General features: G+C 40.0%; 1 protein-coding gene across 1 annotated transcript in view; it reads left to right on the top strand.

The window, feature by feature from the left end:
• The window catches only part of LOC149198947 (ankyrin repeat domain-containing protein 2A-like), a 286,873-nt gene that overhangs the window by 39,587 nt on the left and 225,735 nt on the right, over nt 1–21,551 (top strand). The window contains exon 2 of the mRNA XM_089402233.1: nt 19,361–19,521. Coding sequence (XP_089258359.1) covers nt 19,361–19,521 — 161 coding nt within the window. The remainder of the gene's footprint in view (nt 1–19,360; nt 19,522–21,551) is intronic.

Here is a 21,551-nt window from a genome sequence, read left to right as displayed (position 1 = left end):
GGATCTTGTTCCTCTTCCAAAGGGACGAAAACTTGTTAGATGTAAATGGGTTTACAGAACCAAGTTTGGACCAGATGGAAAAGTTGATGAACATAAAGCTTGTCTTGTTGCTAAGGGTTTTTCACAAGTTGAAGGCATTGACTAATACTGAAACCTTCGCCCTTGTTGCCAAAATGAACTCTATCTACCTTGTTCTTTCCCTTGTTGCCTCTTTCAAATGGGAAGTTCATCAGATGAATGTTAAATCTGCCTTCTTGCATGGGGACTTGCATGAAGAAATCTATATGGAACAACCTCCCGGCTTTATTTAAATAGACTCCAACCTTGTTTGTCGGCTTAAGAAATCCCTTTATGGTCTCAAGCAAGCCCCTTTTGCTTGGTATGCCAAAATGGATAACTTTCTTTTAGATACTGGCTTTTCTAGGTGTCATTCTGACAATACTGTCTACACCAAGAAAGTGGGTAAGTCTCTTATCATTCTTGTTCTTTATGTTGATGGTCTTATCCTTACTGGTAGCAGTGTTTTAAAAAATGGCCGGTTCGGAACCGACTCGGCCAAGTTGTTTCGAGCTAGATCCCCCCAGCTATGACCCGGCCTAGGAAACGGTTCGGCTGGCCGGGTTAATACCGAGCCAGTCGGGTTGTCTAATAACTCGGCTGGCTCGGTATTAACCCGGCCGGCTCGGCTGAGTCCGTAATAACTCGGTTGGGTTGCGTACTGGGCTCTTAACACACTCCTAATATATACAATATTTGCATAGATGGTAAAGATATAGATAGTAATAAGTATATATCAAGGGACAATGGAAGTCTTTACAGGATGTAATGGATCCTTCAGTTGTATTTTCATATTTCCTCCTCACAACAGATCAGAAGGCCGATTAACAGAGCACAACAGGTCCTTGGCATGCTATGAGCAGTGCAACTTTTTCTTTGTCCTACATATTGCTACAATATTCTTTGTCCAAGCATGGTGGGCATCCAGGAAGTTGTCCAACAACTTCTCATGAGCACTCTTTCAATCTTTTACTTGACATTCCATTCTCTGTTTTCAGTTTTCAAACTTGTGAAAGCAGTTTTATCATGTGTTTTTTTCCCGTGGAAAAAGTCGCACTTTCTTTATTGATAAAGAAATTGCATCTTTCAGATGCATTGCATATACAATATTTAGGCCTGTGCCTGTCAACAACCAAAGGCTTTCAACTTGTGTTCTGCCTCATGTGTGAGGCTTTTCATTTAAAAAGTCTATGAAAATATTATGAAGCTCTTCGCAGAGAGCCCTTACTATGCTGAAATATAAGGAAAATAAAACAGTGAATAATTACATATGGTCATTCGAACTATGGATCCAAAAGTGCAAAGAGCAATCACAGTTGTAGATTGTTCATATTCCAAGCTCTATAAACGGCCTATGGTAGCACTGATAGGTGTTGCCGTCTCTTTCCTCCACGATCAACCAAGTAGTGTCATCCCTGTGCGCAACCTCCTTGGATAAGTTGTCAGAGGCTGTGTTGCGTTCCGTGTAGATGTGACGGCATGAGAAGACATGAAAATATGTTGAGTCTGTGAGTTTCATCCAAGATATGTTTTAGAGAGTATGCATTACAATGAGCTGTTTTGTTTATCCAGTTGCATATGATTTGTGAGTCTCCAAATCGCTGTAAATGATGGTAGTTTTTGGATAATGCAAAAAGAATGAGGTTTTTTGCCGCAATGAGCTCTGCAAAGTTGTTAGTCCTCCTTCCCAGTCCCATTTGTATTTTATATACATTAGTTTCAGACAAATGGAGTATAGCCACCCCTCCGCAACCAGCCTCCTGAGCTGATCCATCAATGTATGCCCATGGATGAGTTGAGTTGATAATTTCTAGTGTTATGTTTCTATGGGTCGGGTGATAGTCCTCTTTGGGTATGGAGCTGTAGTCGGCTAGTAGTCTAGTAGTAATGGAGGGCCAGTGGGGGGGTCTTTGAAGAAAAATGGCTTGGTTCCTGGCAATCTAGATGGCCCAACTAATAAGGAGTGAGATGTTCTTTTGTCTGACAGAGTTAGTTGAGCACCAGTTGTTCCATGCTTCGGAGGGATGAGAACCCTGCCATTTCTTTGCGGAGGAGATCGAACTGAGGAAGCCATTCCATAGTTCTTGTTTGCAAGGACATTGGAGAAAGAGGTGGTCGGTATCCTCATTGTCACTTTTGCAGAGATGGCACCAAATGGCCCTAAGAAAGATCTTTTCATCAAGTTGGCCCCAGTCGGGATTTCGTTGCGGAGGATAGACCACATGAGCAATTTAGTTCGAGGGGGCGCCTTCAACTTCCACATCTGCTTCCACCACTGTACCAGTTCCTGTGGTTTGTGCCTCTCCATTAGCACTTGGTAACCTTGTACCTCTCCATCAGCACTTGGTAACCTATCTTGGGGGAGTAAGTACCATGCTTAGCATATGCCCAGATAAGCTCGTCCTCGCCCTCGGTTGTTCTAATGTGAGCCTCTATCAATGCATTTGTGTAATTAAACCATTCCTGTCGCCAACATCCGGGGATATTCAGATCAGTGGCAGTTCTCCAAGCTTGCCGAAAGACGGTAGTATGTGCCTCATCTGCGATCTGATTAATGTACATAATGCCATTGGCTTGTAAATGTCCTCTCAGGCCCTCAGTGAGTCTGTGTGAAGTGTAAAAACTTCGGGATAACAGAAGATATATATAAAAATATTTTATTGATAAAATGAATAAACAGATGATGATGATTTACACTGGGTTGCCTGGCTTATATACCGCCATGGGCACCCTTTGGGAAAGGGCATGATCTTATGATCGTGCCCTTTCGCCTAACTAAACCTAAATTAATTAATAAACCTAAAATTAACTATTTTTTACATAACATTGCCTTCCTCTCGAAAGAATGCTTTGTCCTCAAAGCATATGTAACGACGGATGTTGTTGAAGAATGATTCATTCTCCCAAAAAGCGTCTTCTTCGGGTAAGTCCTTCCACTTGATCAGATACTCCAAGATGATCAAAATCACACACTTTAAAAGATCTTGGATTAATCTCTCAATTCCCGCTTTTTGGAGATGTGGATATCGGTATGGCTTGATGTTGATGGGGTTTGACTCTGTTTTAACTTCTGTTCTACGCTCAATTTCTGTATTAGGCGGCATCTTCATAGGTAGGACTTGAATCTCTGGTGATTCTTCTCTGATCATATTTGTAGATAACATTTCTAATTGGTGACATTGTATTGCATAAGCAGGTGCTCTTCTTCGACTCAACTTCATCATCTGAGATGATGATACAACATGATTTTCTGGTGCTTGGAATCCGTGTAGCTTGTACTTCTGACCTCCCCATTTGAATTTTATAAATTGTATTTGATGGTTGGCGGCATAAGTACCTAAAGTTCGTAGCCATTGGATACCTAAAACTACATCTACTCCTCCTAACGGTACTGTGAAAAACGGAGACTCTAAACTGAAGTCTTGAATCTGCAATTTAACCTTATGACATTTTCCCACCTTTTCAATCTTCTTACCGTTAGCTATCATCACTTTCATGTTTGGTAAGGGAAATGAAAATATATTGAGTCTTTTTGCCATGGTTGCATCTAAAAAATTGTGTGTGCTTCCAGAGTCGACGAGAACCACTACGTTGTTCTTCTTTATGTGTCCTTTTAACTTTAAGGTCTGAGGTTGTGATATACCTGTCATGGCTGATAATGACACTTGCGGAATACTTCCGTCATCTAATTCTGGTGAGAATTCTGCGGCGTCTTCTGTGTCTTCTATGTCATAATCTTCACTATTCGAATCAATGGTTGCTTCACACTTATATAGGTTCTTTGGTTCTTTTCCTTTAGCACATCTATGTTTGGGGTCCCACTTCTCACCACAGCGTTTACATTTACCCTCTTTTATCCTTTGCATTTCCAAATTAGATTTTTCATCTTCACGACGATGTGGTGGAACATATCTTGTATTATTTGAGTCCACATACTGGGGTATCCTTCGTCTTGCATAAGCTTTTTCCACTGTTGACCAAAATATTGGTTCGGATTTCTTTTCGGCTGTTTTTGCTTTTCGTCTTGCTTCTTCTATAGATGTAATATCATGCATCTCAAGTTCTGCTTGTAAATGGGTTTTGAGCCCCGAGATGTATGACTGAATTAGACGAGATTCTGATAACCCAGGTACTCGTGTTACTAAGGTCTCCCATTCTTGAGTGTATTCGTCCACACTTCCTTTTTGTCGTAATTTGATGAGTTTTGAAAAGAACTCTTCTTCTTTCACACCTTGGAATCTTTTGAAGAATGCATCTTTAAATCTCCTCCAGCTAATGACGTGTGTTGTCTTTTTCCACCACATATACCAGTTATATGCTTCTCCCTCCATTTTCATGGATGCATGTCTGAGCTTTTCATCATCGTCAGTGATGTCATATATTTCAAAGTATTCTTCTGCTTTATTTATCCATGCAACATTGTTTTTTTCGTTCCCATCGAATTTAGGCATCTCAACCTTTACCCTCTTCTGGTATGTGGCTAATGGTTGAGCAAAAAGAGGGTGTTGATTAGTAAGGGTATCCCAAAGTTGCTTGTTTGTGAAGGCAGTGTTACTTGCTTCTTGGTGGTGTGTCATTGATTTTTTTGGGGATTCAACCTTGTCATGAGAGTCTGTGGACTTAGTTGACTCTGGCGAGATGTGTTCTTGATTCTCTTCACCTTCTTTCAATAGCTCTTCGGGTGTACAATTCGACTTTTTACACAGACTTTTCAGCATTGTTAAAACTTCTCTCAAGCTTACTCCTGTTTGGACATGTTGACTTTCCATTTTTATCTCTATTCGATTTGTCGTATCTTCAAGATTTTTTATTTTGTCTGCTTGTTCCCCAAGCTTGCTCTCGACGTCATTTAATCTCTTACTGACTTCGTCGTGGTTGTTATTTATCCTTTGCTCTGCATCCAACAACCTTTTCTGGAAATCCGCCATTGTCATTGTCGACATTGAGCGGGTCTGCGGAGGCGTGTATTTATTTGCCAGCTAAAAAATTTTTCCTTTCCCCTCTCTTTTTTTTTTTTTTTTTAAATAATTAAATTAAATTAATTTAATAATTTAATTTAATTAATTAATAAATATATATTTTAAATTAAATTAATAATTTAATTTAATTAATATAAATATATATTTATTTAATTATAAATTATAATAATTAATTTATAATTATTAATTATTATAAATATATATATATATATAATTTAAAGTTATAAATTATATAACTTTTTAATTAAATTATATATATAATATATATAATTAAAATATAACGTATATATATATAACCCACTCACGTTATAATTTTATATATATATATGTATCATTTAATTTTTAAACCGTCACGTCTTATTGGCGTAACCCTTGCCTACTCAAACAAATACCGAATATTGCTATAACACCTCTGCACGTTGATTTAACAAACCGCTGGCAGCACGTTATATATATTTTATATCATATATATTTCACGTTAATGAACAGAAAATATAACCCGTAAAACTTACGCCTGATCTTTTCGAACCGCAGAGTTACGCAGGGAATATAACCCGTAAACTTCTGATATGCTATGTTAATTGTTAACCGATGGTTTTGAGCGGATTGGTGAAGACAGGTGAGACAATGATGACAGTGCTCGATTTGGATGCTGATGGGAGCGGCGACGGATTAATGGTGGGTACGAGTACAGCGGACTTGGTGAAAGATGACAGATGGCAACGCAGCAAAGAAACTGTGCAGCGGAATGTCCAGAGAACTGACCTGCTCTGATACCAAATGAAGTGTAAAAACTTCGGGATAACAGAAGATATATATAAAAATATTTTATTGATAAAATGAATAAACAGATGATGATGATTTACACTGGGTTGCCTGGCTTATATACCGCCATGGGCACCCTTTGGGAAAGGGCATGATCTTATGATCGTGCCCTTTCGCCTAACTAAACCTAAATTAATTAATAAACCTAAAATTAACTATTTTTTACATAACACTGTGAGTGTTGCCACAGCCCACCCAGGGGTCTGTGCCAATTTGTACCTTTGCCACCGATCTAATTCTCCATGTCAGGACACTACGAATGAGCTCTTTAGTGTTGTTGACTGCCTTCAAGATAATAAAGATGTTATTCATCCTGGCCCCTTGCCTGATCCAGGCTTGCACACTTGATGGATGGATGTATTTGGACATTGCTACCTTCGTCCAGAGACTCTTGTTGTTAAGCAGTTGCCACCCTAACTTTGTAGCCAAGGCTTGTGAGAAAGTATCCAGCCTCTTAATACCCCATCCTCTCCAACTCTTTGGTAGGGCCAGTGACTCCCAACTCGTCCATGCAAAGATTCTCCCTGACTGATTACCTTTCCACAAGAACCAGCAACGTATGTTTTGAAGGCGAGACAGGATGCCTCTGGGGATCCAAGCCAGTGTCATCCAATCCTGGTGTAGCGTCTAAGACAACCTTGATGAGTATCAGCCTCCCCGCCCTAGAGAGATATTTGTGGTACCAGATGTTGAGCCTCTTCTCCACTTTTGATATGAGCCATGTCCAGTGGGCTATCTTGTAGCCAAGGGGTTTTAGCCTATACCCGAGATACCTCAACCCTTCCTCAATTGGCACTTCTGCAAAAGTAAATCTTCTGAGAGCAAACTGGATCTCGTACTGAGAGCATCTGATGGTAGTAATTGTAGATTTTGCCTCATTTAAGACCATGCCTGTGGCTTTTAGGAAGATGCCGAGGGAATGGTGAAATGAGGTGGTGTCCCGAATTCCCCCATTTAGGAGGATCAATACATTGTCCACAAACAACAAGTGGGTAAGAGTGTAGTCATCTGTAATTTTTATTCCCCTTATACGCCCTTGTCTGCAATCCTCTCCGATGGTTCGATTGAGACCCTCCATGATCAGAAGGAATAATAATGGGGAGAGTGGGCATCCTTGCCTCAATCATCTTTCCGCATGGAAAAATGGGGAGGTTGAGCCATTGATAAGCACGCTGAAGGATACATTCGTGATACAACACAGGTTCCATTTGATGAAGGAGTAGGGGCAACCAAGATGGGTTAACAAAATACGAAGGTAGAGCTAGTTTACCCTATCAAAAGCTTTGGACAGGTCGATCTTCAGTATCATGCCTTTGAGTTTCCTGGTCTGAACAGAGTGGAGGAGTTCCTGTGCAGTGCCAATGGCCTCGTGGATTTGTCTTTTCTGAAGGAAAGCAAACTGTTTTGGGGAGATATGGGTGGATAGTATGGGCTCGAGGCAATTAGCAATAATTTTAGCTATGATCTTGTATATGCAATTGCATAGAGAGATGGGTCTGAAGTCATCATAGGACAAGGGATTATCAGATTTGGGGATGAGGGCTATAAACGTAGAGTTGAAGCTCTCCCACATTCTACCCCTCATTCGACATTCTTCTATCAGTCGCAGGAGGTTGGATCCCAGAATGTCGAAAAAAGCTGTGTAAAACTCGACAGTCCATCCATCCGGTCCAGGACTCTTATCTTTTTTTAACCATTTGAGGGTTGCTTCCAACTCTCCCAGAGTCACCTCCTTAGTCAGATCCTGCTCCGCTTCCTCATCCACAAATCTAGGGAAAGTCTGTGCAATGCGCATGACCTCCGCCAGGGTGGCGATTGAGGGCTCCTTGTAAATTCCTTTGAAGTGTGCACTTGCTAGAGATGCAAGTCCCCGAAAGGTTTTAACAGAGGTGCCATCCTCCTTCTTGAGCTCCCATATAGTGTTAATCGCCTTTCTCCCATTTGCATGTCTGTGAAAAAACTTAGTGTTTTCATCTCCTTCTTTGAGCCAAATTGCTCGACTACGAAGCCTCCAACACTCCTCTCTGTCTTTTAGTATTTGTGCCCTTTTTTGGAGGAGGGCAGCCAACTTGTCCTTTTGATCTTGAGAGGTAAGTATCCCCTCCGAATCCTCCTCCATTTTAGCTATTCCTTCTTCTGCTAATTTGAGTTGGTGCCCATCCTGTTCTTTTTTCCTTCTGGCCCACTCTTTTGAAAGCTCCTTCAGGGCATTCATGTTTCATGCAAACCCTTCTGCAATGAGGCCTTCTGAGCCCGCTGGGTGAGCCTTCCAATAGTCACTAACTACCTTCATATAACCAACATCCTTTAACCATGTGGAGTCGAACCGCCCATAGGGTGGGAAGAAATAACATGAGTATGCAATGCAGATACATTAAGATTATCACAAGTAGAGATACCAGAAGGAGAGATAGAAGGAGTTGTACCCGCGGTAAAAGCCTCCCCTGAAGCTGCTCGGGCTCTCGTCAATGACGGAGAGGGTGGCCTAAGTGGAGCTTTTCCCCGCTTCTTTCTGGGACCTGGATCAGCTTCTTCGATTCCCTCGGCTGCATCTTGAACCGACTGTTCCACTGTCGTCTGCGCTTGCTGTGTTGGCTCCGAAGGGGTCTCATTATGCTGATCATTTTCCCTTGTCCTCTGTCCCCTTTTTGTGTTCAGGGGACAGTCCCTGTATACATGGCCGACCTTATGGCAGCGTCGGCACCTATAGGGCACACCTTCATAGTCCAAGATTTGCTTTCTGGTGAAGTTCCTCCACTGGATAGTGATAAAATCTTGCAGGCCCCCTCGCGTATCCATATGTACCAGAATTCGGGCATAAGACATCTTCCCCGTAACGAGGTAGGATTTATCCGAGCCCATATATGAACCGAGCGAGTTCCCAATTCTCTTAAAAATCTCTTCCGACCAGAAATGTGGGGGAAGCCCTGGCAACCTGACCCAAATTGGTCCTATCCCCAGCTGTTCAGATTTCGGATCGAAAAGAGGCGACCATCGCTTCAGGTGGACCGGAGCTTGGTCGAAATGCCAGTATGAGGATAGTACCTAGTTTGTATGGTCTGACCGGGCAAACTTGAAGGTGAACCAACCCCGCACGAATGTCTGTATAGTGGGTAGATTTGCAAGTCGATGGCCCCATACCTCGGACACCCATGCTTTTAGTCTTTCTGCTGAGTAGTTCTGACCACGAATCCTTCTGACCAGGACCCTATCTGCGATATCCATAGATTCCGCCAACTGTATATCTTCCTCCAGCCTCAGGAAAACGTTGTCTATCTTTGATCTGAAGCACTTAGCCTTCTTCGGGGCCTCACTTCCTCCGATAGTGGTACCCTCGTGTCCAAGTTGCTTCCTGGGTTAGAGAGATCCTCAGGGCCGAGGGGAGGGGAAGATTGAGGGACGCCAGAGAGGTCCGGTGGGCTGTTAGGGTTTCTAGGGAGGGGTTCAGGGCTGTGTGATGAGGACAAAGGTGTCGAATGTGGGGGAGCTGACGAACAGTGCAAAACGGAGGAAGGTCCGCTTGTGAGGGGAATGTAAGGAGGGTCAGCCCAAGACTCCGGGAGGTTAGGGTTTAGATAGCCCGTAACAAACCCTAACGAGGACGGGGAAGCCGGCGGGGTAGAGAGGGACGACCAGGTAGGGGAAACATCCGGCAAGATGACCGGGCGGCCAAACAGCCCTGAGATCGGAGGCATGTCAGCAATGGCCTCGTTTAGCTCGCAACTGAACGGAATGCGGTCTACCCTTTCAGAATGCGGCGATGTTCAGACTAATCCTTTCGGCAAAGGGTCCTCCGAATAGTCGACAATATCGAGGTCCATTGCTGTCGAGGGTATACTAGTGCCAACTGCTTGTAGCCGTCAAGGATGGAAAGGTGATAGCGAGGGGGGAGGCAGCCCTAAACGGGAATCGAGGTAATAGTAAAACCGTTGTTGTAAAACGTAGTAAACCCACCGCAGGTCGAAGAGTGCAGGGTTAATGGAGGGATGGCCGTAGCCCTGGGACCAAACTATGTGGAAACCCCGAAGCCTGCCATCTGATGCACATGTCTGCCTCCACGTCCGGTCAGCTGTACTCGCCATCGCCATCATGCTTCAAAGCCATCTGTCTCGTTTCAACACTCAATAGCTCCAAACCTCTCATGACAACTTGTAATAGTTAACCAGTTTTATCATGTGTTGTTTGTCAATAAGATACATTTTAGGTGACTTTTGACTAAATTTTGATCTCAAAAAGGCCAGGATAAATAGATTGTCATTTCAACATGGTACTTTTAAAACCTTCAAAAACATGATAAAAACTTAAAAGTACATGGATAAATATAAACCCCCATTGTTCCACATAATTAATAGGAAAAAAGTATGATAGAAGGATTATATGAATATCGATTAGTAGCTAAAAGTGGCTAATGGGATTGTGAACGTACATTATAATACTACATCTATTTCAGATTCAGCATAGAAGTTAATAGATTAGTGCCTAAATCAGCTATGAGAGGATGAAGGATTAGTGCCTAAATCAGCCCAAGCCATCAGTCTTCCTAAAGAGTACATACTAATCTCCCAAGATTCACTCCAGAATAAGTGCAATCTGTGGAGAATAATTATAAAAATAAACAAGGATGAAGCATAGCACCATAGACCATGCTTTGGAATTCAACTTATAGTATCTTTAAATTTGCAATGATTGCTTCAAATTTCAATCTAGTTGAACATAATCAACCATTCCCTTGCATTATTGTGACACTTTGAATCTCTAAACGCAATATAATACAAGAATAAAAGGACATGGCAAGTCTGTGGTTATTAGTCAAATTATGATTAGTTGCTTGTTTAAAGTTTAGTACAGTGCACTGGGTGCCATTTTGATATAATGGATATATTCATGAGCCTACTTTGATCATATGTTGTCTTCTATCTATATTCTAACGCTGTGTGTTTGGAAACATGAATGAAAATCTTTAAAATTATGTTGTTGTTGTTGTTTTTTTTTTTTAATAAAAAATAAATATTTAATCTATTTTTCACAACGACCGAGTCATTGAAATCGAGTCGATACCGAGTCGGAGTCGACCCTCAGCCGAGTCGGAGTTTTAAAACATTTACTAGAAGTGATCCCAACCTTATAAGCCATGTGAAGTCCAGCCTTAAAAAGCAGTTTAAAATGACAGACTTAGGACGCTTGCATTATTTTCTTGGTCTTCAAGTCTTGCAATCCAAGGAAGGTATTTCCCTTTCCCAGTCCAAGTATGCCTGTTATCTTCTATGCCACTTTCAGATGGAAGACTGTAAGCCAATCCCTTCTCCCTTTCAGTCTGGAGCCAAACTTTCAGTCACTTGTACTTCCCCTGACGTTGATGCTACCTTATACCGTCAGCTTGTAGGAAAACTTTTGTATCTGACCCATACTCATCTTGACCTTTCCTTTGCTGTTGGCCTTATTGCTCGGTTTATGCAAAACCCACATGAAAGTCATTGGAAAGCAACTAAAATAATACTTTGTTATGTTCGAGGTACAATTCAGTTTGGGATTAATTACAGTGCAGAAGCATCTCCTCTATTGGTTGGCTTCACTGATTCTGATTGGGCTGGTGACCTTGATGATTGGAAGTCTATTGCAGGTTATGTCTTCACTCTTGGTTCTGGACCTATTACATGGGCTTGCAAGAAACAAAGTGCCATTTCTCTTTCTTTAGCAGAGGCAAAGTATCGTGGTGCCGTAGAAGCTGGTAAGGAAGCCTTGTGGCTTCGTCGGATGATCTGAAAATGGGGCACTTACGCTTCTTGTCTAACTTACAAGAACCTCTCCCACTTCCAAAGCTTAAATATTCCCAAGTCCTTATGATTAACCAATGCGGAATTAAGTATGTGCTTGAAAATAAGGTGTATGCTTGTGTTTTTTTTTAAACTGTTTATGTGTTTCAAGTTTATTTGCTTGAACTGATATAAGACATAACAACATATAAAACAACAGATACAATGCAGCAATAAAGCACACACACGGAACAACAATATTAATTTGGAGTTCATCCAAAACTCTTGGGCTACATCTTCTTGAGTTCTAGTCAACTCGACTAGGCTCTCTGGGATTATGGTCTAAGTTCTTTTACAAGCTCCATGCTCAACTCCACTGGTTTACACAGAACACAATGGGTTCAGAATACCATCTTTTCCCCTGGCTCTGAAACTCTTGGCTTTCTGGCTCTAAGTTCTGGCGCTCGGCTTTGGCTCTGGCTCTGGGCTTTGGCTCTGGCTCTTCTACTCTGGCTTTGACTTTCTGCAACTTTCAGCTCTTTGGCTTTTCACTTGACCTCCAAGTGACTCCAAAGACTGCCTTAACTGCTCTGCGCATTAGCTTTTCGCTCTCTCTGCTCCTCCGTTTTCTCAATTGAGCTCTCTACCTCCTTTGAGGTACTTTTCCGGCTTTTCGGCTACCCCAGCCGTTTCTCTGTGTTTCATTATCCCTTTGCGGCTCTGCGACTTCTCTGCTCCCTTTTAGCTAGACTGGCCATCTGGCTCTACGGCTCTGTGGCTTCAAAATGCATCATTGCCTGTAAAAACGCTTGTTGCAGCGTGGCATGATGATCAGGAGTGGTTACAGAAAGAATCGGGGCTGTTTCATAGGCAAAAAACCCGAAAAATGAGAAAAATCCATTACATAGAGTTTTCTGGAAAATACACTTTCGGATGTGAAATTCCATTCACTCGCCCCTAAAATCCCTATCGGGTCCGCCATTAGGCAGTATATCGCATCGCATTAGTGTATTGGACAAAATCCCAAATACACAGGAAAACGATGAAAAACCTGACAAAATTCGTCCTATCGGACTTCAAAATATATCGCAATCGCCCCTAATATCACATCGCGTCTGCCTTTGGCCGCTATCGCAATCCCCACCGTCGATTTGGGTGATCTCCGATCAATGGTCGATATCCAATTTCAGGCGGCTTAGGAGTAGGGAGGTTACCCGCCCGAAAAGGTGGTTTTCCTCTCTCCTCCGCCAGCCACGTGTCGACCAGTGTGTAGGCTCGGGCGGAGCCAACCTAATACCACTTTCTGCCTTTGGCCCGCTCGAAATCCTCCCTTTACGGAACTCAAATAACATGGCGCCGCGTTTATAATTCCCTTTCGGGTTCGGCTTTATCGCTTCGGGCAATTTCCTTTGTATTTCAGTTTTTACACCGAAATGCGCCAATGCACAGCAACCCGACATATATCGGATCTCAAAAGTTATAGTGTCACGCATATAAAATCCATTGGGTCTGGCGTTATCACCTCTCTTACATCGCTGCAAGGCGACGTTGCAATGCGATATATCGCAATCGCAAGTCGCGTTGGCCTGGGGGTCCATCCCTTGTCTTATGCCATTGCCGATGCCGATTTGTCGATTTCAGCGATCGCAATATCGCATTGGCCCGGTCCTTTCCTCATGTTATATGCACCAGCGTGCCTCCGACTCGATATGTTGGGGATCGGCAATCGGGGGTCTCTTCCCCTTTTTGCTTAAGTCCGCTCTTGGACCCTCTCTGATGCGATTTCCATTTATAAGGGTTTTTTTGCCCATTTTAGGGGATTTTGCCTCTTTTCCTAAAGAATAAAGGGCATCTTCTTTCTGCGATAACTTCTGCATCCTAAGTCCATTTTAGCCCATTCAAGTTGCAGTAGATTCAGAAGGAAAAGATCTCTGCAATGGGGCTGTTTCTAGGAACTTCCTTGGACATTAATTTTCCCCTGTGAGGAACACTTAGACTTAGGAGTGTATCTAAAATCCATTTTGGATCATTGGATATGTTAGAGTTTGGCTTTCAGCAACAACATCCGACTACACTTTGGTGTGATAATCAATGTGCCATTCAGCTATGCAAAGATCCAGTCCAACATCAGCGCAACAAACACATTGAACTACGCATGCACTTCATCGGAAAGCTCATTCATGACTATGTTCTCGAAGTGTAATATTGGTCAATTGATGATCAAGTTGCATACATCTTTACAAAGGCTCTCACAAAGGTGAAGTTTACTAAATTGCGATTTATGGTTGGAGTTCAGGAAGTTGTCACTAAGGGGGGATAGGCGTTAATGTTTCCTTCCTTCTCCTATTGTGTCATATCAGTACATCTTTCAATCCTATCCCAAGTTGTTCTTAAGGGGGGATATTAGGATATTCCGATACATAGGAAATAGTTAAGTATAACTTGGTTGAGTGTATAGTTAGGTAAAGTGTGTTTCTTTAGTATGTACTTTTTGTAACTTACAATCCGACGGTCACGATATGTTCTAGACATGAAGTGATTCGACGTTTCATTCTCTCCTCTGTATTACTGACACGATTTGTGGCTTAAGACCCGATTGGTCCATGATCTCTATTTAAAGAGCATGGAGGGTCATTTGTAAGGTGACCGTTCATGAGGGAAGCTTATGTAATTTTTTCTTTTCTTTTACATAAATAAATTGCTTGAAGTGGCCCTGTTGGCTCAGGCAGTGGACTGTTTCCCTCTTTGAGGGTTTTAACCACGTCAAGAATACTGGTGTACTCATTTGTGATCTGTTTGTCAGTGGTGCCCTTTGGTGTTGTATCTAAGGAACTTACCGTGTAAATTCCTACAAATAAGGGGTTACACTAGTAGTATAGGGACCTAACATGCCCCTCTCCTTCAAAAAGTGTTGTCCTCAATGCTTGAGTAGTTCTAGATGCCTCTGTATAAAATTTTCATCCTCCCATGCAGAATATTCAGTGGTAAATTCTTCCACTTGATGAGATACTCTGAAATTGATCGATTTCGTAGCTGTCGGGTCCTTGATTCTATGACTGCTTCAGGTTCAATATGATTTTTCCTTCCTCGTCAAGTTCCAACAATATTGTTTGAACTGGGAGCTTGTCATCTATAACCTTCTTTAAGCATGAAATATGGAGAACTAGGTGCACTTGGGAAGATGCGGGAAGATCCAATTGGTATGCCATAGTACCAATCCTTTGCAACACCTTGTAAGGACCATAGTACTTTGGTGATAATTTATTATCCTGCTTAGCTTGCTTGAGGGACATTTGTTTGTATGGTTGTAGCTGTAAAAATACTTGATCTTTCGCTGCGATGTTGATCTGCATGTTGTTTCATTCGACTATGTGCCAAAGTGAGGTTATCCTCTTTTTTTGACGTTTCTTGATCCTTTTCTTCCTCCTTTTCACAATCTATGTAAAATAATTTCTTCTTAGCACACTTATGACCTTTAGTGAATTTACTATCACAACTGTAACAAAGCATTTTTTCTCTTTTCTCCTCCAATTGTTGTGGTTTCAACCTTGTAGGTTGTGGAAGGATAGGAGCAACAACACTTTCGTCTTTATAGTTGTGAGTGGAAGACTTCCTTGTTGCCATATTTTTGCTTTCCACTTTTCTTACCACCTTGAATGCCTTCTCCAATGAATTAGGTTCTCAAAGGCGAACCTCATGTTGGATATTATCCTTTAAAGTCCCTATGAAGACAATCCTATGCTAATCTGGAATATCATTTACCCTGATATTCAATTTTTGGAAGTCCTCAATGTGCTCTGCCATTGAACCCTTTTGTTTGAGATTTACCAATTGGCTAAAGAAAGTGTTTCTCTTTGTATCCTCATAATGTGCTATCATTTCCTCCATGAAAATTGACAAGTGACAAGTGGTTTACAAGAACAAAGCCCTCTATACCATACGAACTTATTCGATTCTAAATATAAAGATGCAATACGTACGTTTTGTGGCGATTGCACATCATGTCGATCCAAATATTGCTCCATCTGTAGTATCCAAGTTACCGGATCCTTGCCATCAAACTTCCTCATATCTATCTTTGGAATATTGTGGGTCTTCAATCCAACGTTAGATTCTATGAAATCATGATTAACATTTCTTTTGTTCTCATCATGAGTTTCCTCTACTACCTTTTTGCCATCAGGAAACCTTTCTTGTAGCAGCTTTGTCCCACCTTCCTTCAAAGCTTCCATGTCTTTCTTCAAATCTGCTTCTATACCATTAACATTAGCTTCCATGGCATATATAAAACTATTTATCTTAGCTTCGATCGCATTCGTCAAATCATCCATCCAATTTTGCTTACTACGTGTTTTAATTTTCTTGATTCGAGTCGTTCTTTTTCTTTCTTTTTGGAGCTCGATATTTATATGACCGTGACTCTGTAATTTCAGATCTCCAAGTTTTGAAATCTAGTCCTGTGGTAGCCCTCTGAGTCCTCTTTCCAACCCAACAGGTCTGATCGAAATTGGATTATTCAAGAAAACTTTATGCCCAATCTCCCATGATGACCTGATTATAGACTAGTTTCATAGAGCTAACTTGTACGAAGTTCCACGTGTCACTTTTTCTACCTCCGGCCTTGAAAATGATACCCAAGAAACTACAATCCATTCTCTTTCTGTCACTTAATACGAAATTTGAATCCAATGCTCAGAGAGAAATTTATGACAATTTTTCTAAGGTCACCTGTTTGCATTCAAATTTGGGAGCCTGCAAAAACCCTAAATTCCTTGGATCCTATATCCGAAAATATAGCGAACCAAGATTTGAAATTTGTACACAGGTTCAACACAATTTCGTCTCAAATGGGTTTTAATTTAAGCTTCTGAATTTTCGTAGAAAAAAAGTTATAGCGAAAATGCCACGATGACCTGTTTGAGATGGAATTCTGGAGCCTGCAAAAATCTTAACTTCCTCAGCTCATATCTCCGAAAATATAGCGAGACAAGATCTGAAATTCAGACACGAGGTTCATCAAGATTTTGGCTCAAATGGGTTTTAATTTCAGCTTCTGAAACTTCGTAGAAAAAAGTTATAGCGAAAATGCCACGATTACCTGTTTGAATTAGCGAAACCCTACAATCCAAAGCTCTGTAACCAAATGTTATGCAACCAGCTCACAAAATAGAAGAAGAGATAGATCAACGACTTTAAAATAAGACTCTTCGAGGGGGCAACCTCCTTTACATTACACAAGTGAACAATTCTTGGATGATACAAATGACAAGACCTCCTTTCTATATATAGGGAGTCTAAGGGGTCACAATATAATAAGATCCGACATAAAAATAATAATGTAAGGGCACAACAATATCAATAATAATGTAAGGGCACAACAATAACAATAATAGGCTTCTATGGGGCACAATAATAACAATGTGGGGACTACATGGGTACAACAATACGATAAGGGGATTGCACTAATAACAATAAGGGGCTACACTAGTAGTATAGGGACCTAACATTTTTGGGTAATAGAATAAATTTTTGGGAATAATATTTGTTAAGAGAAGATAAATCTAAGCTGGTATTAGAAATTTAACAATTTCAAGTTATTATTTCAGACTGTAGTATCTACTATTTTTCTTAGTACTAGTTAGATTCCAAATTGATGAATTTACTATTTCTGTTTCATTTATGGTTTATGAATCAATGTAATTCATTACTGAATCTGAATCTAAATCATTTTTATATCCTTTACAAATTTGAAGTTAGTACAATTTTGGTATTTACTATTTACATTGCACAATGATGAATTTGCATGGAATGAATTGTTATAGTTGAGATTTTACTATTGTTATCATTATTTTTATATTTTTAGAGGTGGGGACGCCTATGCTAGGGATGCTGACATCCCCCTATCCTCCTTGGATTTCCCCAAAATTTGGGGTGCTTCCACATGTCCCCCATATGTGTCACCACGACCACCTATCTCGGTAATTTATTGGAATATTTATTGGTATACAACACCGATTTATTAGGTTTATCTTCTAATGAATGGCAATTCCATCTCCTAGGGTCAAATCCTCTACTGTTTCTTCCAACTTCTCTCTAGAGTGAAACTATTTACATTCATGAAAGATTGAAAAGTGCATTAGAACCAATTATTAATGCTTCGGGGTTGAAGCATCTCCTGAAGGGGTGATTGGTTATATACCCCAATAGGTGTGTGTGTGTGTGTATATTTAGATATATATATATATATATATATATTACTTAGTAGCACATCCTTCCATAGGGTTGCGTCCTTGTACGCTTAGTAGTATAAATACTATGCTATTTGTGTTCTTCACAATTGCAAATACGAGTTCATTCAATATATTTGTTATATTTACCGATGCAGGAATGGGGAAAGGCCTTTATCCATCTCCATTACTTGCAATGGTGCATTTTGGTCTTCTTGTGGTACGCTTTCTGAGGTTTGTGTTTCTTAGTATACAACTTCAATCTATGAGGCTTATTTTCAAAGGGATAGTAGTTCCATCTTAGTTCAATTCCTCTTTTGTTGCTTCCAACTTCTCTCCAAAATGCACCTATTTATATTTATTGCCAAAGATCAAAAAATGCATTGGAACTTATTTTCAGTGCTTCGAGGTTGAAGCATCTCTAGAAGGGTTGACTGGTTATATACCCCAATAGATATTGTATACATATATATCTTGATTACAAAAGTATCACATCTTTCCAGAGGGATGCATCCTTGCATGCTGAGTAGTATGGATACTATGCTATTAGTCTTGTTTACAACCATTCAATATATATTTCTTATGGTGACTCGCTCATGGGGGAATGGTGGTATGCTATCTGTATTCTTTGCAATTGCCAATATGTGTTTATTCAATATATTTGTTATATTTTATTATTTACACATGGGGGAATGGCAAAAGGCCTTTATCCATCTCCATTGCTTGTTGGAATTGCAATGGCACATTTTGGTCTTCTTCAGGTATGCTTTCTGAGGTTTGTGTTTCTCAATATACAACATCAATCTATGAGGTTTATTTTCAAATGGATTGTAGTTCAATTCCTCTTTTGTCACTTCCAATGTCTCTCCAGAATGCTGCACCTATTTACACTTCTTGTCAAAGATCGAAAAAGGGCATCGGAACTTATTTTCCAGAATTTGAGGTTGAAACATCTCTAAAAGGGTTGACTAGTTATATACCCCAATTGATATTGTATACATATATATCTTTATTACTCGGTATCACATCTTTCCGTAGGGATGCATACCTGCATGCGTAGTAGTATGGCTATTATGCTATTTGTCTTCTTTACAATTATTCAATGTATTACTTATAATGACTAATCCATGGGATAATGGTGGGAGGCCTTTACCATCTCCATTGCTTGTTCGAACTGCAACAATGCATTTTGTCTTCTTCTGGTACACTTTCTGATATTTGGGGTTTATCCATTGTGTTCATGTTTTCTTCCACTCGATTATTTTAATTTTTTATGATGCATTTATGCTTTCATGCTTAATTCCTTTATGAACATTTCAGTTCATTTTCTTCCATAATTGGGTATTCAAGAATGTGATATTATGTAATTGAATTGAATTTTTATTAGTGCATCCTGACCTTTGGGATGGAAGGATTACATTTTGATGGAACATTTCATTGTTTAAAGGAAAGAAGAAATAATAAACGCAAGGAGGCAAGATCATTTAACTAATGTATGATTGATTTGTGAATTTTCCAGAAAAGAAGTCAAATGGATCTGACAGCAAGGGAACTAAAGTGGAGACAGCATCATCAAATTCTGAAAGTTCTACAAGCAGTGGACAAAGGAGGGCTGCATCAAATCCAGGCACAGGAGCGCCAAATCCTTTCGATTTCTCTGCAATGTCAAGCTTGCTTAATGTATGCTGAATTTCTAGCTTATGTTTTTAATGCTATGTTTGAATCTATGGATATTGTGATTAAAGTCTCTTTTGATAAATTATACACTAATTATCCACTGTAGTTCAGGTAGTTTTATTTGCAAAGCTGTTATATCCAATGTGTTTCATGGAGGACTGTGCTGTTAGGATAGAATAAGTAATTTTGTATGCAAATGAGCAGTAACTTATGCAATGCATGTTTTTGAAATGTTGGACGTTTCAGTTATTTTAGCATTTCACATAAAATAACATGCAAGGAAGAGGGATATATTTGGATTCAAAAGAAAGATTTGAAACTAGGCTAGAAGTGGTATGGCGATTTGTACTCCTGGGAGGTGCCTTTTTTACTCCCCATATTGCTGTTTTGTTATGTTATACTTTCTAGTCACATTGACCTATTCTAGTCATTAGTAGACATTTATATAAATTTCTTTTCATTTCTATTGAATGAAGTTTATCAGCAAAGGCATCGGATACCTTATTCATAATTTTTAGGTCTGGTGTACAAGTCAGTGAGAACCCATCCATTGACTTCCTATAAGAGGTGCAAGCACATGATTGTGACATTGCTTCCAGGTCTAGGGTCCAAAGCAAGCAATCATACTCAATCCACTATTATAATATCAAAGACAACAAATCCAAGCCACCGAAGGCTTTTTACAAAGATTAGATATGCATTCTACCCATGGGATACGAGTATATGTTTTCTTTTTTCCGCCCAAGGCAAGATAGGGTCTATAAAACCGCAATATGAGGATCTCTAACTCAGTATAAAATCACAACAATGTACATTTTGGAGCAAGCAATTCTAATCGCCCATGAATATGAAAGGGGAATCCCATCCCATGACCACAACAAGAAGATTGCAAATAACACAGGGAGAAGGGAAAACATTCACAGTTCCAAAACATTGGCTTTTCTCCAAAACAGAACACTACTCTCATCCATCCTTTCTCTCGATCAATAGAACTTCATTGAAATTGATGATGGTTGTTAATGCCTGAAACTCCAATTCAAAGTTGCATTTTCAGACGCATTTCACCAGGATGTGTGTCTTTTGGTAGCTTGGGTTTATCCTTCCCTTCACATGGTTGAAGGGTATTTGTTGGAGATAATCATCCTACTTACAAGCTAAGTTGCACTGAAATGGATAGGGGAACGGATACAGATACGGGGTTTGAAACAAATACGACAAATTTTCAAAAAATCTGAATAAGATATAACAAAATAAGAATTTCATTATTCATATTACCATTCATCTTTTAAAATTTAGATTCTATATCTAAAAATACATATTCATCATCATGAATTCAACATAAGCAAATCATCATCATCAATTCAACATAAACATTGTCATCATCATTAGTGATTATTATAACATTCAACATATCATCAAGTTTCTGTTTCAAATTTCAATCATCAACATGACACCATCATAGCCAAAATTAATAATGCACACTACACAGTACAAAGTACAAAATGAAGTTTGAACTATGACTGATAGTCTACTGTCATATGGCATATTATGGTATTCAATGTTCATTATTCAAAAGTTTAAAACATCATTATAAATTACATTTACATATCATCAAATATGTCTTGATCCATGTAAATAAGATCCACATCCTCTCCCGGAGTGAGAGCATTGCTGCCATGTCCACTTGAAGATCCAACTATTAGTGCCTCCTCATCAAACAAAGTTATATGAGACATGGTATTCAACGTCATATCTAAGTTAGGCAACTCTGGTTTCACTTCCCATAGTTTGGTGGGCCCAAATTTGTAGTTTTCACTATTGTATGACAGAAGGCGAAGGTTTGAATGCACATACACTAGTTCCTTATCTTTCTTGGAGCCCAATTTGTTTCGCTTCACCAAATGGATGAAGCCATATGTACTTGAGTTCCTTTTTGCTGAAGAGGAACTAACAACTTGTGACAAGATCCTGATGCCCAATTTTTGGATATGTGGAAGTTCCCCACCATAGTAGTTCCACCAATCAATTGGACT

The sequence above is a fragment of the Pinus tabuliformis genome, chromosome 2_1 (genome assembly GCF_031772625.1).
Source record: "Pinus tabuliformis cultivar Carrire ecotype Pingquan chromosome 2_1, CPIR1, whole genome shotgun sequence".
In the NCBI taxonomy this organism is placed as follows: domain Eukaryota; kingdom Viridiplantae; phylum Streptophyta; class Pinopsida; order Pinales; family Pinaceae; genus Pinus; species Pinus tabuliformis.
Note: the sequence above shows the minus strand (reverse complement) of the source record. Positions and strands in the feature narration are given on the sequence as shown.